Raw genomic sequence first — 15,856 nt, 5'->3', positions numbered from 1 at the left:
CTTGGTGGGTCGTGTAAAATTTGGCCTGCGGTGTGTTCTTCAGCTCAAATATGCCACTGATGCAGATAGAAGCGTATGCTGGAGGAAGAAATGAAAGGCGACAACTAAAGCGGGCACCAGGGTTGGGGGAAGTAAAGGTTGATTATATGAGTGTACTTTGGCAGTTGTGGGTTTTTTTCTACGTTTTTTGTTGCCAGCTTTGTCGTCCAGCCTGGGAGAGCGCACCTGGTGCACGGGTGTAAACACCCCGAAAATAGCCCTAGCTCGAAACCGGACGGACCAGAGATCTCCATGTGGTCGGGAAGGAAAGAGTGGTTTTGGAAAATAACCTGGCTAATTATAGATTTCCAGGATTAATATAAAAAGGACGGGATTTCCCTGGTTCTGGGGTTGCCATTTTTTTTTGGTCCTGCCGTCATGGAGTATCCTCATATCCACATAGAGGACCGATTGATCACCAGCCACGGTTACGTCACATAGCGGCAGACGAACATCCAAAGCTTAAACGGTGTAGAGGCAGCAGAAGAAAAAGAAAAGACTCATTGAGGAAAATCCATGAAAGGAAGATAATATTTGATGAAAATTGGCAAAGATCTGCCTTTTGTGTTCGTTTGGTACTGGAAAGTACACAAGTTTGCAGCCGTCTAAGTCGCACCGCAACCCTTACGGATACTTCAACAAGGAAGCCGTACCTGCAGCGCTACAGTGTGCTGTAATGGAATTCACAAGTACAATTTTTGTTTATATAGAATAAATACTAGCAGCTATATGGTCTGTCTGTGTCTCATCTAAAGTCTCTTGGCAGATGGCGCAAGCTTCTCAAAGAAGTTCTTAGCAACCTCCACACCAACGAAGGTGGCAGCGTTGGCTGGGAAAGATCTGGCCAAAGCTGGACCCACACCTGGGAAGAAGGCCTTGATACCACCCTTGCCGTAGATCTGCTTGGTGGCAGTAGCGATAGAAATGTTGACGTTGGAAGATTGCTGGGTAGACTTGATGGTGTCAATTGGGAAAACACCGAGCCACATGGCAACACCAGCAAAACCACCGGCAACAGAAATGGCACCCAACGACAAGTCCTTACCTGGAGTGGACAACTTCTCCTTCAAGATCTCGTAGGTAGCAAAGTAAAGAGCAGAACCTGGACCGTCTCTGGCCAAAGTAGCAGCGGAACCCTTGAAAATGGATCTGATACCACCGGTCTTGTACATCTCAGCAATGACAGAACCCATAGTGGTCTTCTTACCGTCAGCAACCTGCATCATAACCTTGACTCTCTCGAATGGAGCAGCGACCAAAGTAGTTGGAACAGCAGAGATGAAACCAGCAGTAGAGGTCTCACCAACAGTAAAGTCCTCGGCCTTCTTGCCAGTGTAAGAACCGACAATCTTCTTACCCATGTCGTAACCCCAGAAGGAAACAGCGAACATAGGAGTAACACCCAACAATGGAGGCAACACACCTCTGTAGAAACCAAGAGCACCGTCCTTGGCCAAGGTGCCCTTAAGACACTCGGCGGTGGACTGGTAAACACCAGTTTGCAAACGAACCTTGACCAAGTCGAATGGGTGGCCAGTTAAGACGGCACAAACACCACCAAAACCACCGGCACCGAAACTTTTCACGTTATCAACCAAAACACTGTCGACTTCCTCCATGTTGTATCTAATTTTATCAGCAATAAATATATAAGATTTGAAAAATTCGTGCTTTGCAAAAGCTGAATGGAATTGAAATTGAAGGAAAGGAACTTGTTAAAACAAGAAAAGGGAAAAACAACAAAAATGTATGGGAAAGAAAGGGGAAAGGAAAAAAAAGGAAAATTTCTTGTTGATAGCAGTCAAGTGATTTTTATATGTACCGAGATTTTTTCTGTCCCTGCGGATGAGAGTCCGGGGAAATCACTGCTCGAGAGATTTAATCCGCGGTCCCTCAGGCCGAGAAACCTCTCTACCAACCAGATTCGGTGCCTTTTGCTGTGTGCATTATTCTTGCAAATTGAATCGTTTCTTTACGGATGACATTCTCGGTTTTCCTGCTATTGTAGTCGTGGCTGCGCAAATATGCGTTTAGACAAACCATCGATTTACGAGGCCAACCACGGTCTGTTTCCTGTTATCTGTTCTTCGGACTTGCTGTTGATTTTTCACCTCTGCGCACCCAGAAGAATCCGCTGAAAAATTGTGGTTACCACTTTAGAGACGAATGCTGGTGTGGAAAAAATTCGGCAAATTTTTGGTTATTATCACACCATCAGGGATCCCGAATAATCACAAAATTAATTGCCCTGGTCATCGTCGGGTGTTGTTCTCTTTTGCACTCGGCTTATGTTTTGTGGGGTTGCGCACCGATGGTCCTCTCGATAAGACGAGCTCGTTTTTTCTTCTCACACCATCTCACCTAATTATAACATCTTGCTCAAGTCTTTCAAGTCCAAGTCTGCACGAAGATCCTTGGTAAAAGTTTGTAGTCTTGGCTCAAAATTGCTCTTGAAAAGGTCTTTGTACATCACTTTCATTAGGTCTGAAAGACGCACGTGAAGATGTTCCAAATCACCCTCAAACGCAACGCCTGCATCCGACTCTACCGACCTGCTCAAGTCGAGCAAGTTGACGTAGCTCACAACCGAGGAACCAAACTCTTCACTACTTTTTAGGAACGCAAATAAGATCTCCATGAACGCAAAAATCTGATCAATCAATGGCTCCCGACTCACCTTACCTCTGTACTCTTCGTTTATAAGCTTGCAATCATAAACGCTTTTGAGGTATTTCAGATGCATGGCTGTTAACTCGTCTATTGTGTGCTCCACAATATTCAGCCCTGCCAATGGTATCCTCTCAATGTCCGAAAACGCTGGGCTGGTTTGGTATGCAAACGCTGCAGCAAATGTTTTGTCAAGTATAGGAAGCTTCCTGTCCTTACGCGTAGTTTCGCTTGTGAACATTGGATCCACCGACAAGTTGCTTTTAAAAACCAGTTTTATGATATTCTGCTGGAAATTACTCTCGATCAAATCGTACGATAAAAATTTGAGGAGTGTAGTTAATAATCCAGAAAGACGAAAGCGTATTAAGTTGATCGTCCTGAGACACTTGGAAAACCAATTCTGACGGACATTAGAAAGGACTCTTTTTGTCAGTTGCCCACTTTTGGCGCTTAGCTTCAGGAGATAATCTTTTTGCAACCGGATATAGTCCACGTAGTTCTTGTTAAGAAGGAATTGAAAGTGCCTTAGACTCCACAAGAAATTGAACAATCGAAGGTAATGAGTAGATTGGTTATTGCTGTTCAAAAGTAACTCAAGAGGCGACTCTATAAGCTTGTACTCCAATGTGAACACATCCCATCCTATACTTCCGTGGCTCAAGTCCAAAATACGTGCATCAATTCTCAGCTGAAATCTGCTGGGCATTACTCGAATGGACGAAGCCCCAATTGCGCCCGAAAGCAATCCGGCCAATTTCCCAGATGTCAACGAAGTGGCCGGTTCATTGAACATAGTTAGCCCTCTTTCATTGATAGCCTCCACAAAGTCACTTGAACCAATCAACATTATGCTTTTAAGATTTCTAAGATGTTCAAAGTAATCATACTTGTGGTACACCACCAAGGTGAAGTAATTGATAAGTTCCCCATATTGAGTTTGGTGCAAAATCTTCAACAATGTCTGACTCAATGACACCAACCCTTGATTCTGGTGATAGACATAAGCAGAATAGTGCTTACTATATGCACTGAGCCATTCAAGTTCCTTGCAGAATTTGTCGAGGAAGATGATAGTTTTGCCGATCTGAAGAATTCTGATACAATCCTCCTCATTAATCCCCATAAACGACGGAACCCTATCACGATTGAATTGAATGATATCATTAATATGGTCAGCATCCTTATTAAAAGACACGAAGAACTCGTTGCTGACATCCACAAGTTCTCCTCTGAGTATCCAATGCTCCAAATATTGAAAGTATGGCTTCTTGAGCTCATCATAAACGTCCTTAGCCAGGTTCTTCACGGCCGTGTCACCGAAGCTGGTGAGTTTATAAGTCTCTTCAAGAAATTGAAATCCGTCAAGCTCTTCCATTTGCTGATGAAGGTGTGACAACATGCGAAGGACCACAATCAGGTCTTGTAGATCAAAGTAGACAGAAAGCAAGGATGAACGAGGTGTATGGAAGATCCTGGTTACCTCACTGGCATATGCCATAAGCTTTGAACCCAATACTTGCATAAACGCAGCTTTTATAGGCGAAGCGTTCTTACCTCTCAACCTTTCGACAGAACCATGTAGACGTCTATAAATTAATGCTGGCTCGCAAAGATCATTAAGCAATTGGAACAGGCCACGACCAAGAGACGACAGGATTCGGACTGCGTCATCAGTAAATGTGAATAGTTGTGTATCAAGCCCAACAAGGGTATTGGAAAGGAACGGTAGAATGCTCTCTTCGTCTAGATTTTCATCATAAGGCTGGCTGCTGGGACGGCCATTCAGGCTAAGGAATTGGCCATGGGATTGATTGAAAGGAGAGGACAGAGCAACTGGGCTCGATGCAGCATGGGAAAACTTTGGTGGACCTGAGCTCTTTGGATCAGGGACTAGATTTAGAAGGAACTGTAGATACGAAGCAACTTGTTCAGGGCTTTGTTGTTGCGGTAGGGAACTGACTATACTTTGGAAAGTGTTCCAACCATCCTCTGTTCCATGTCTCATGAAATGTGCTCGTAGCTCGTCGAGTACCAGGGATGAGTCCTTGATCTCCCCAGATATGTATGCTATTAGGGTGTTTGACAAACTCTTGTTGTACTGGGCGCCGAACTCCGAGGGAACCAACGAGTTCACCAACCGATTAAGGTAGAAATGGGCTGGCAGGTTATCGTTGACCATTTGTTTAGGTGATTCCTGGCTCTAGGTGTTGAGATGTATCAAGTAGTGTTGATGTTTTGAAAACGCGTAACCTACTGCAGATGCCTATATGGTGGTTTCTGAGATGTGCTGGTACTACAGATAGTCAGTGTTTGGGTTAATAAAATAAATTTGGCATATGGATAGGCATAATTGTTAAGTGTTCAACATCAATTAAAAAGTCTTAAAAGGGAACACCAGAGCTCACAGCGTTCGGAGTGATCTCAGGGTTGATGACATTAGGGTTCAAGTCATCATCACGCAAAGCCAACTGCTCATCGGTCCAGATATGTTCCAAGACGGGTTTATCGTGTTGACCGACACCGCAGAGACCGCCCTCGCGTTCCCAATTGGAGACTCTCTTCAAGTTCAATTCGTTGAACACAGAGTCAACGGCACCAACCAAATCATCAGCAATCTCCTTACCGTGGCCAGGAGTTGGGGTGATTCTCAATCTCTCCTCTCCGATAGGCACAGTAGGAAAATTGATAGCTTGCACGTAAATGTTGTGTTTGTTCAACAACAAGTCCGAGGCTTTCTTTGCATCCGCCGCATTACCGACCAAAATAGGAACGATATGGGAAGGATTTGGAATCACAGGGATACCAATGTTGCCAAAGTTATTCTTAACGTATCTTGTGTTCTTCTGCTGGGCAATTCTGTCCAGCAAAGTAGATCTCTGGTGTCTGATGGAAGCAGATGCACCAGCCATAACAGCAGGAGGCAACGAGGTGGTGAAAATGAAACCAGGAGCGAACGAACGCACCCAGTCAATCATACTTTGCTTACCAGTAACGTAACCACCCACAACACCGTAGGCTTTACCTAAGGTACCGGTGACCATGTCGATTCTGTTCATGACAGAATCAGGACGGATTTTGTTCAAACCGGCTTTCAAGTGTTCTTCAAAGTTCAAGTGTTCTGCAACACCAGCACCGTGAGGACCGTACATACCAACGGCATGAACTTCATCCAAGAAAGTCAAGGCGCCGTATTTTTCGGCCAAATCACAGATTTCTTCAATTGGAGCGATCGAACCGCACATGGAGTAGACGGATTCAAACGCAATTAACTTAGGGGTATTCTTTGGATACTTTGCCAAACGTTCTTCCAAGTCTTGCAAGCTGTTATGCTTGAAAACTTCTTTTCTGGCTCTCGAGTTACGTATACCTTGGATCATCGAAGCGTGGTTCAACTCATCCGAGAAAATAACCAAATCCTTCATTTTTTGACCCAAAAGTGAAAGAACTGCATCATTGGCAACATAACACGAGCTGAAGACCAATGCAGCCTCGTGCTTATGTAAAGCAGAAAGCTCAGACTCCAAGGCGATGGCATGTCGGTTATGGCCTGCAATGTTTCTCGTACCGCCCGCACCGGCACCGTACTTATCCAAAGTAGTTTTCATGGCCTGAATTGTCTTTTCATTGGTGCCCATACCTAAATAGTCGTTGGCACACCACACGGTGACCCGTTCGCCTTCGCTACCCAAGTGGGCCCTAGGAAACTCCTCAGCCAAACGGTTGATGTTGTTAAAGTAACGGTAGGACTTGTCGTTTCTCTTCTTGGAAATCTCTCCACCGAGAAACCCTTCATAGTCGAAAGCCTTCTCCTTGGATGACCTATCCACAATCTCCATGGTGTTGGAGACCAAGTCACTGCCGGAAAACGAGTAACCTGCTGGGATACGAGAAGCCGAGGCGGATCCAGCGGGAGCACTAGAAGCAGCAGCAGGCTTCGAAGAGTGGGAGTAGTCTCTGGCAGCGATGGCAGCACCCATAAAAGGGCATGCTCTAGCGTGCTTACTCAAAGTCAGAGCTTCACTCATCTGGCGAAGCGCCTGGGTGGATCTCGATTTCACGAAAGGACAAACTTTCATGGAAGCTTTGGTAAGGGACTCCATGATGAACAAAATATACACTTGGAACTGTTCAGGTTGTTCTTGTGGAGAAGTAGTATAGACGGTACCTTCTTTTTTTTTTTTACCTCGTGAAATCAGTCACATTGAGAAAAACTGTATAGTGGAGACGCAGAGGTCCGGCCGTTAGGAAGGGCTACGGGAGCAGCATTGGGCTTGGGAGAGAAGATAAAGAGAAAAAAAGGACACCGTTGTGATACTCAGAAGTAGCCGAATACGAATATGTAAATTGTTTTAGAGTCTTCCCATAAACTGTGTGTTTTGACGGGACCCTTCTTGCAGCCAGTTTAAGCGAATCATATGTAATCCAATGTAAAGGCGCTGGCTGCGAAACTTCTGTCACTATATCCGGGCAAAAAGGAAAAAAACAAAAAATAAATGTAACCAGAGAAACAACCGCCAGGCATGATTCCAACTGGACACAAACTGGAAAAAAAAAAAGTGAGACAAAAAGTACGAGGATTCGGTCTTCTATTTATACTTCTTTTCTTACTTTTGCCCGACTTTTTAAACGTCTTTTGGATCGTTTGGTGGGCCCACTCTTCTTTCTTCGCTTATACTCTGTCCATCGCTTCTCATATGACGATGCGCGCCTTTAAGCGGGGCAGTACTCCTCTCACAAAGCTTGCTGATGACAGTTAGGTATGGGTGCCTAAGAGTGGATGGGGGTCCATACGGGGTTTAGGAATTGTGGGTAGGGTGAAAAGAAGCAAAAAAAAAGAAGGGTGGACGACCCCGGTGAGGATCGAACTCACGATCTCGAGATTAACAGTCTCGCGCCTTAACCAGCTTGGCCACGGAGTCGTTCTGTGACCCAAACCAAAACCTGGTGTAAGAAGAGTATTGTTTTGAAGAAATGTACTGCAGGTAAGTATATGTACTGTATATAACATCTCGGACCTTATACCGCCAGTAAGTCCACCACTTCCGTTTCAGTACCCATATACCGTTTATTATGGGGACATTGATGGATTAGGATGCTAGGGGTCAACAGTTAGCCCAATAAAAGCAACAAGTTTGCATTTCAACAAAAACGCTTGAAGTCCTGACTTATTGTGATGTCTTGAATGAAAGGCCTCTAATGGTTGCAAATTGGCAGTTTCTGGTAGATTTAAGCTGTACTTTTCATGGTAATTCTATGAATTTTCCTAATGAAGTATTCGTCTTCTCATTCGTCCTGCCTTCGAATTTCATAGCTCTTTTGAAGCCCAAATATGTGCTGGAAGGCTTCACATTCATTGACTTATGAACGAGAAGACCTGGTACTTAACGATCCTCATACTTTCTCTTCTGCTTTACACAGTGGACAAGGATATGGCATCTGTAATATCTATGAGACTGCCCATAGAAGGCAATTAGTTGCTAAACCACGGAATGACGGCATGGGTGGACCCTCCCTACCTAGGTACCCATACACCACAACTTACATCCTACACTTGTTTTTCTTTAAAACCTTTCCCAATCAAGTAAACTATTCAAAGCTATTATATATTATACAACTGGAAGCATTTACTCGTCATCCTCCTCTTCATCGTCAGCGATGGAGTAGAACTGCAACTGGTACTGGTTTCTCTTGACAGAGACGAATCTGATCCAGTCTCTAAGCTGGTTCTTCTTCAAGTACTTCTTTGTCAAGTACTTCAAGTACTTACCAGAGAACTGAGCGGTGGAAACAACAACAACCTTGTTGCCCTCCTCAGTGATGGTGATGGCGTCACCCAAGTTACCGATGATACCGTCAACCTTAATACGCTCGTTCAAGAACTTAACGTAAGCCTCCTGGTCGAAGACAGCGTTCTCCACTGGAGCGGAGGTGTCAACGACGAACTTCTTTGGGGCGTGAGTGTTCTTGGTGGTCTAGAATCCTGTTAGCCTACCGTACGTGAATTATCAAAAATGGGTCAAAGACCCATTCAGATAAAGACAGCAAAGCCCCCAGGACGGGAATCTTTTTCTTTGTGTTTCCATAGCATCGGGATATGACGCTGTGGTGATAAAAGTTAGAAATTAAGTAAATGCCCTCTTAGCAAAAAAGAGCTTTGGCACTTTCAGTTCATGAAATTCTTTCACTTCCACATTTGAATAGGATTTCCCGTTCAAGGTTTATTTGACTGTTCGATATCTGTTCGAAACTTAGATGATACATACAATTGGAGCCATTGCTGATGAAGTAGTATGAAGAGTTTTCCTTCTCGGTGGTAATTTTTTTTTTCACTGGGTACATCGGGCGCTCACAGTGTGTCGCACTCAGAATGGCGCTTGGTGCAGGCTCCTTAGGGCTCCAGCCCTGAATGCGAATACCTACTAGTACTTAGATGTATTCATCTAGTGATTCGAACAACCAAAGAAGTGCCTCTAATATGGTAAAGTGTATGGATTATAGATGAAGAAGAAGTTTTATGTAAGTCATAGTTAGAGAAGAGAAAAAAATCTCAACTTTTACCAGTCTTTGTGACCTTTTTCGTTCTGTTCATAGCGTAGGAGCTTCAGAGTAGCATAAATAACTCAGAAGAGTACTCTCCGTTACAGCAGACCTTTAAATCACATTCAAACAACTCTTGTTCTTCTATTGTTCTACCTTTCTGGTGGTCCTTTGGGATGACTACCGTGGTGACTCAAGTGATTCAGTTCGCGGAAATAGTTAACGAGGATGATTCAAGATGACTCGCAGCGGTAGATAAGCCCTACAAAAAGTGGGGCCTATTATATGGCGCCTATTTGATACCCAACTTTTCACCATTGTACCAGCCCCACGAGCTACCCCTAATTTAGCCTCAGATACCAAAATCCCATCTTTTTATATTCTTTTTTTCTTGACTTGGCTCTTGAAGAATGTTTATTAGAAGATTTGCAACCAGTGCTATATTAAATGCTGCAACTAAAAGATTAGGAGTGAAGGCATCATTCAGTGAACCTTCAATAGTATCCACTGTTAATGCTATCAATTCAGCAATAAACTTTGAACCACACAGCAAATGGACAAAGGAACAAATTAAGGAAATCTACGAAACTCCACTCCTGGAATTAACTTTTCAAGCTCAGCTTCAACATAGAAGGTACCATGACCCATCTGAAGTGCAACTTTGCACTTTGCTTAATATTAAGACAGGTGGATGCACTGAAGATTGCAAATACTGCTCCCAATCTAGTCGTTACGACACGGGAACCAAAGCAGAAAAATTAGTTAAGCTAGAGGAAGTGCAAAAAGCTGCAATCAAAGCCAAAGAAAATGGAAGCACTAGATTTTGTATGGGCGCTGCTTGGAGAGACATGCAAGGAAGAAAATCTGGCCTTAGGAAGATTGCAGAGATGGTGAAATGGATCAATGATGAGTTACATATGGAGACTTGTGTTACGTTAGGAATGGTGAATGAAGACCAAGCGCAGGTTCTCAAGGATTCAGGTTTGACAGCTTACAACCATAATCTTGATACCTCCAGAGAACATTACCCGAACGTCATCACCACAAGAAGCTACGATGATCGTCTCCAAACCATTAAAAATGTGCAAAAAGTGGGCATAAAAGCATGCACTGGAGGCATTTTAGGTTTGGGCGAGACTCCGGACGACCATATAAGCTTCCTCCATACTTTAGCCACAATGGACAAACACCCGGAGTCCTTACCGATTAACCGATTAGTGCCCATCAAAGGAACCCCGATGGAGAAAGAAGTGTCGACCCTTCCGGCCGGTTCAGCCAGAAAACTAACTTTTGAGGCAATTCTTAGAACTATAGCCACCGCGCGTTTAGTTATGCCCGAATCCATCATTCGCCTTGCAGCTGGAAGGTATACCATGAAAGAACACGAACAGTTTCTTTGCTTCTCGGCTGGCTGCAACGCCATCTTCACAGGCGAGCGTATGCTCACAACCATGTGCAGCGGATGGGAAGAAGATATCGCCATGCTCAAGAAATGGGGCATGAAACCAATGAAGAGTTTCCGCAACCACGGCGCCGAGGCAGTTGAATCATTGCTACATAAGGCTGCAGAAGAAGAGCCGGCCGCACCGGGAACTAACCTTGTTAGGGCCTCATCAGTTTAGTCTGTCAAACCTTGCAGAACAAACGTTGCGGAAGAAAAAAAAGAGAGCCACATGTATGGATAGATAAGGCGCGCGAATAACCGAGCTGATATATAACAGGAGTGAAAAATCTTAGTTTCTTTAAACTTTAGTAAATTTTTTGGAAGCATTGTAACCATGTTTAGGTGGAGAGGTCTCTCGAGACTTGCCAGGCGGTTCAATTCCCAGAAGGCTTCGTCTGCGCCAAAGCCTGGTAGGGCTGGCTTGTATAGTGCATTTGCATTGGCGTCGACTTCCTTGGGTGTGGCTGGGTACTACTATGGCAGAAAGAAGGTTATTGATAACCCACCTGAGTTTTCGTTTCCTTGGTCTTCTACAACAAAGTTGGAGGATATAAATTCTCCAGATTATTGTACGACTGAGGAGTTTAACGATGCCATTGCTGAACTCGCCGGGGCTATTGGTAAGGAGAATGTCAGTGAGTCAAGAGCTGAACTTGAAGGTTTCACCGACAATGGGTTCAGTCCACGTCCACCAGAACCAGGCCAAGTTCCAAAGGCTATTGTTTATGCTCATTCCACCGAGGATGTCTCGAAGATCTTGACAATTGCCCATAAATATAGTGTGCCAGTGGTTCCATACTCTGGAGGTACTTCTCTTGAGGGCCACACTTTCTCCACCAGATGTGGTATTATTTTGAACACCAGTCGAATGAATAAGGTGCTTAAAATTAACTACGATGACTTGGACGCTGTGGTGCAAGCTGGTGTGAATTGGATGGAACTCGATAAGGAACTTGCGCATGCTAGAATGATGTTTGGCTGTGACTGTGGTCCTACTGGTTTGATTGGTGGAATGGTGAATACAAACGCTTCGGGAATTAACGCTTCTCGTTATGGTGCTATGAGAGATAATGTGATTTCTTTGACGGTGGTGCTTGCAGATGGAACTGTCATCAAAACGAGACAGAGACCACGGAAGACGTCGGCTGGTTACAATTTGACAGGACTTTTTGTTGGAAGTGAAGGTACGCTAGGTATTGTAACTGAAGCTGTTGTCAAGATTCAAGTCAAGCCACAAGTTGAGACCGTAGCCGTGGGTCAATTCCCTACTGTGGAAGCTGCATCGCAGACTGTCGCTGAATTGTTCAAAAGAGGTATTCGTCCTGAAGCCATTGAGCTTTTGGATGATGCCATGATGCAATGCACAAACTTTAGTGGTGCTGTTTCCAGAAAATGGCTTGAAGTGCCAACCATTTTCTTCAAGCTCGGTGGACTCAACCAAGCGGTGGTTGATGAAACGCTCAAGATCGTTAAGGAAGTGGCCCACGACAACGATTGTAAAGACTTTATTATTGCCAAAGACAAAGCTGAAGGAGACGAGTTATTTGAGGCCAGAAAGAATGCTTTGTTCTCGCTTTTAGACTACGGAAAATCTGAGATTCACGAGGATGTGAAGCTCTGGATCACCGATATTGCCGTCCCCATTTCCAGGTTACCCAAAGTGTGTGACGAGATTAGAGAACTCACGCAAAAGAGTGGCTTCCATTCCGTCATCCTTGGACACGTTGGAGACGGTAACTTGCATGCTGATCTTTTCTACTTGCCACACCAGGCTGAAGAGTGTCATAAGGTCATTGACGAGATGACCTTGATTGGACTCCGAAACGAAGGTACTGCTACTGGAGAGCACGGTATCGGCAACGGTAAAAGACCATTCCTTAAAATTGAACTTGGCGAGGAAGCCGTCAACACCATGCGTAAGTTGAAGCTTGCGCTAGACCCCAAAAGAATCCTTAATCCCGACAAGGTGTTCAAAATCGACCCTAAAGACGACGGAGAGTTTTAGACACGAAAATAGACATATATAATAGACTATTTATTTGCATGAGCCACAGTACCAGCGGTCCCCCATACCTACTTCTGGCACCATCTAATTCTTTAAACTTCTCTCCTCGACTAAGCCCCAGTCCAAAGCACCCTCTATCACCACCACCACTACCTCTTCGTCCCCTCCCACCACACTCTCTTCCCCCATCCTTCTCTACTCCAGATAGCGATGGTTCGTGCATATGATGCAGCTTTTTTTATCGCTATCAGCGCGGACAGAATGCACACCTTTTTCGCAGCCAGGGTTCTACTGCCCCCAAAAAACACCAACCCTTCGGCAAAGGTACGCCCCTATGAGCAAATAAAACGCCATAGCGAAAAAGCGCAATTCCTTCGGACACCTTCCAGCGGCAACTTCCACCCCTTTATATATCCCATTCGCCAAAAACCCGTCCCTCCCACCATCCCCAGAACCTGTACCTATCTCCGGTTATCTCGGGTGCCTTATCGTCCAGTCGTTCCCCACCAGAGACAGGTGCTTTTTCGCGCAGAGCACTTGGCTTGCTGTGGAAACACAGAATAGGGGAAATGTTGAACTGGGGGAGGGCTGGGGAAGGAAAGTATGATTAAAGTAGGAAATAGACTTTCATTGGGGGGTCTGAAAGGTGTAAAAAGGGTAGGGAAAAGGGTCTCACGTGATGCCAGGTACCCATATTCTCCTCCACATTGGCCAAAAAAATGGCAAAAAAAAAAAAAAAAAAAAAAAGCCTGCTCTACCTCTGAAAATTTAATCAACCCTCACTCACTCACTCTCACTCACTCCACATACTTTTCTCTTTCTGCTGACTCAAACCACCATCTTTCCCTGATAACCCATTTGTGCTTCCCGTTTCAGATCCGGATTATCACTGCCTTCCCTTTGCATTCGCCACATCCGTCTTCTGTCCCGTCACCCGCCATTCCTTATCTAGACGGGGAATCCCAGTATCCACATACACAAGTCTCCACACTGAACAAATGACGCTGTCGTATTCTGCAAACAGTATCCGGAACCAGCTAGGCGATTTATCATTGGACTCGCCGCCTGAAGAACGGTTATCGCCGGAGCACAAGTCTTTGTTGCTGAAATCGTTGGCCCAAGACGAACGAGGGGGTTCTACGGCAAGAGTAACCTCTCCACCACAAGGAGTCCAACTAGATGTACAAGATACGGGACTCACAGATGAGCATCCCGAGCCTGAGCTTCTTGCAACCTCAGTTGGTAAAGATATCGACGGGCGGCTCATTCCCAGTTCGTCTACCATTTCATTGCTTTCACTCAATACCAACGGCAACTTTGGCTCTGCCGCCACACAATATTCAGGCTTCCCACACATTCTTGATAGAAAGAACTCACATTCGGGTCTTGGGCTGCGAAACTCCTTGACCCGTTTGAACCATCAAAGGCTCCAACCGTACCATAAGTTGGCAAGCACACAAGAGAGTAGTTCTCCAGCTACACAAAGCATACCCATGGTCCGTAACGCAGGCGCCATGCTCCTGGCGCCAGACCTGCCCAATTTGGACCCCACATCTTTAGGAGGCCTGCCGTCACGGTTTTGGCTTGGTTCCCAGACACCACCCAAGTCGCTCTCGGGTTCATATAACAAGCGCAGTTGCACCCTCCAATTGACTCAGCTACACAACACTCAACAACTACACAATACTTCAGGGTCTATACGTCCTGGAACTAGTACTGGCTCTGGTCACACTGCCAGAGCATTCCGTGGTGACGACCTGCCCATACTAAACCCAGTGCAAACACCACTTGAAGATATGCCCATGACACCGTTATACCTAAACCTGGAGGCCGACCTGTACTTTGTCTACACGAAAGGGGGCAACCACAGTAACCAGAAAAGGGAACTCTTCCAGTACGACGAGGAAGAGTCCGAAGAGGAACAGGAAAGGGGTCCAGAAAATAGCTAAAAAAGACGACTTACCCATACAGGCTTCAAAGGAACCAATTAGTGTATCCAGGAGATCCCAAGGAATGGCAAAAAAAAAGCCTAGGCAAGTGGAGATCCATGGGATGGTATGCACGCCTAAAAAAGAAAGGCATCATTCGATGCTATTGACAACGGTATTGTCTCGCGCGGACCAGACCACACAAAGGGTGGTGTATGCTTGCATTTTCGGAGTTGGAGTTTGCTGAGGTGCTGTCATTCATTTTTGATGTTGTGGCCATTCGGCGGCCCCTGTTGATCCTAAGTGGGCTATTTATTTAGGCTTTTTTTTTTTTTTGTTGTTGTTTGCTCGTGTCTTACTTTTGGTGGTGTCGCAAAGTGTGTCCATCACGAGAGCCACCTTATGGCCTTATCGGCAGTGGCGTTATCAATTTTCTCAAGCGAGCATCGGCTGTGTACTACATTTTACCTGCGACACTCTTCCCACTCATACTACTAACTCACTAACCACATCAAATTCATCCCTGGAATATCCAGCAATGACTTACGAAGGTATGTTTTGCTCCCACTTGGAAACTTGTATTTCTGTTATCTTCATATGCTAACTGATTTTTCAGAAGACCACAACTTACGGCAACAGTCAGACGACTCTCGCCAGCATCAGACCTTGTCAAGCATCATTGAAAGCTTCATTTCTGATACTTCTGTCGACTCCGAAGGCCACCAGCATCTGGGAAGGGAGCTCTTCAACAGGGCGCTCCGTACCATCAACGCAGACGAAGGATCCGAGGTTCTTCAGGAGATCATCGCCTCCTTGGAACGAGTCGGTGACAAATTCCGCCCCGATGCTGGCGTATCCCAGGAGTTCCTAGACTCTCTAGAAAGAGTCGATATTTCGTCACTTCCTGAAAATGCAGATTGTCCTATCTGCACCAACCGTTTTGCTGATGCAAAGTACCCCTTAATTGTGAAACTCCCATGCCATGTAAAGGGCGCGTCCAAACGTGAACATATCTTTGATATGGATTGCATTGCTCCATGGCTCAAAATGCATTCGTCGTGTCCCTTGTGTCGTTTCGATGTCAGAGACGCTGATAGTGTGAGACGAGAGCGATTGGCTCGAGAATTAGCGAGAGCCAAGGAGGAGGATGACGAAGAAGAGGAGGACGACGGCGATTGGGATATGTACGGATAGCGGTTCGTCATTCCCATCGGTATCATTGCCAATTTGGCA

The 15,856-nt window shown here is 45.2% G+C and overlaps 6 protein-coding genes and 1 non-coding gene across 7 annotated transcripts; 3 read left to right on the top strand and 4 right to left on the bottom strand. All coding sequences in view use genetic code 12, as the record gives it.

The window, feature by feature from the left end:
* Window positions 1-788: 788 nt before the first annotated feature.
* CRC1 (carnitine:acyl carnitine antiporter) lies at window positions 789-1,658 on the bottom strand (the record flags this gene model as incomplete). Its single annotated transcript, XM_025485574.1, has 1 exon — window positions 789-1,658. One exon carries the CDS (start codon window positions 1,656-1,658, stop codon window positions 789-791), a length of 870 nt encoding a protein of 289 aa, XP_025341039.1.
* A 746-nt stretch (window positions 1,659-2,404) lies between these two features.
* On the bottom strand, window positions 2,405-6,809 carry CXQ85_001878 (5-aminolevulinate synthase, mitochondrial; the record flags this gene model as incomplete). Its single annotated transcript, XM_025485573.1, has 2 exons — window positions 2,405-4,909; window positions 5,103-6,809. The coding sequence occupies 2 exons, from the start codon at window positions 6,807-6,809 to the stop codon at window positions 2,405-2,407; spliced, it is 4,212 nt and encodes a 1,403-aa protein (XP_025341038.1).
* Window positions 6,810-7,554: 745 nt separating this feature from the next.
* On the bottom strand, window positions 7,555-7,628 carry CXQ85_001877. The gene has a single exon. It is a non-coding gene; the product is annotated as a tRNA-Asn (tRNA).
* Window positions 7,629-8,333: 705 nt separating this feature from the next.
* On the bottom strand, window positions 8,334-8,984 carry CXQ85_001876 (60S ribosomal protein eL22; the record flags this gene model as incomplete). Its single annotated transcript, XM_025485572.1, has 2 exons — window positions 8,334-8,681; window positions 8,973-8,984. 2 exons carry the CDS (start codon window positions 8,982-8,984, stop codon window positions 8,334-8,336), a joined length of 360 nt encoding a protein of 119 aa, XP_025341037.1.
* A 672-nt stretch (window positions 8,985-9,656) lies between these two features.
* CXQ85_001875 (biotin synthase) lies at window positions 9,657-12,695 on the top strand (the record flags this gene model as incomplete). The annotated part of the gene is made up of 2 exons (XM_025485571.1): window positions 9,657-10,847; window positions 11,076-12,695. 2 exons carry the CDS (start codon window positions 9,657-9,659, stop codon window positions 12,693-12,695), a joined length of 2,811 nt encoding a protein of 936 aa, XP_025341036.1.
* Window positions 12,696-13,693: 998 nt separating this feature from the next.
* CXQ85_001874 (uncharacterized protein) lies at window positions 13,694-14,644 on the top strand (the record flags this gene model as incomplete). Its single annotated transcript, XM_025485570.1, has 1 exon — window positions 13,694-14,644. The coding sequence occupies one exon, from the start codon at window positions 13,694-13,696 to the stop codon at window positions 14,642-14,644; it is 951 nt and encodes a 316-aa protein (XP_025341035.1).
* A 576-nt stretch (window positions 14,645-15,220) lies between these two features.
* On the top strand, window positions 15,221-15,817 carry CXQ85_001873 (uncharacterized protein; the record flags this gene model as incomplete). Its single annotated transcript, XM_025485569.1, has 1 exon — window positions 15,221-15,817. The coding sequence occupies one exon, from the start codon at window positions 15,221-15,223 to the stop codon at window positions 15,815-15,817; it is 597 nt and encodes a 198-aa protein (XP_025341034.1).
* Window positions 15,818-15,856: the final 39 nt, after the last annotated feature.

The sequence above is a fragment of the Candidozyma haemuli genome (genome assembly GCF_002926055.2).
Source record: "Candidozyma haemuli strain B11899 chromosome Unknown C_2014730914, whole genome shotgun sequence".
Taxonomy (NCBI): Eukaryota; Fungi; Ascomycota; class Pichiomycetes; order Serinales; family Metschnikowiaceae; genus Candidozyma; species Candidozyma haemuli.
The sequence above is the reverse complement of the archived record's forward strand: the minus strand, read 5'-3'. Positions and strand labels throughout refer to the sequence as shown.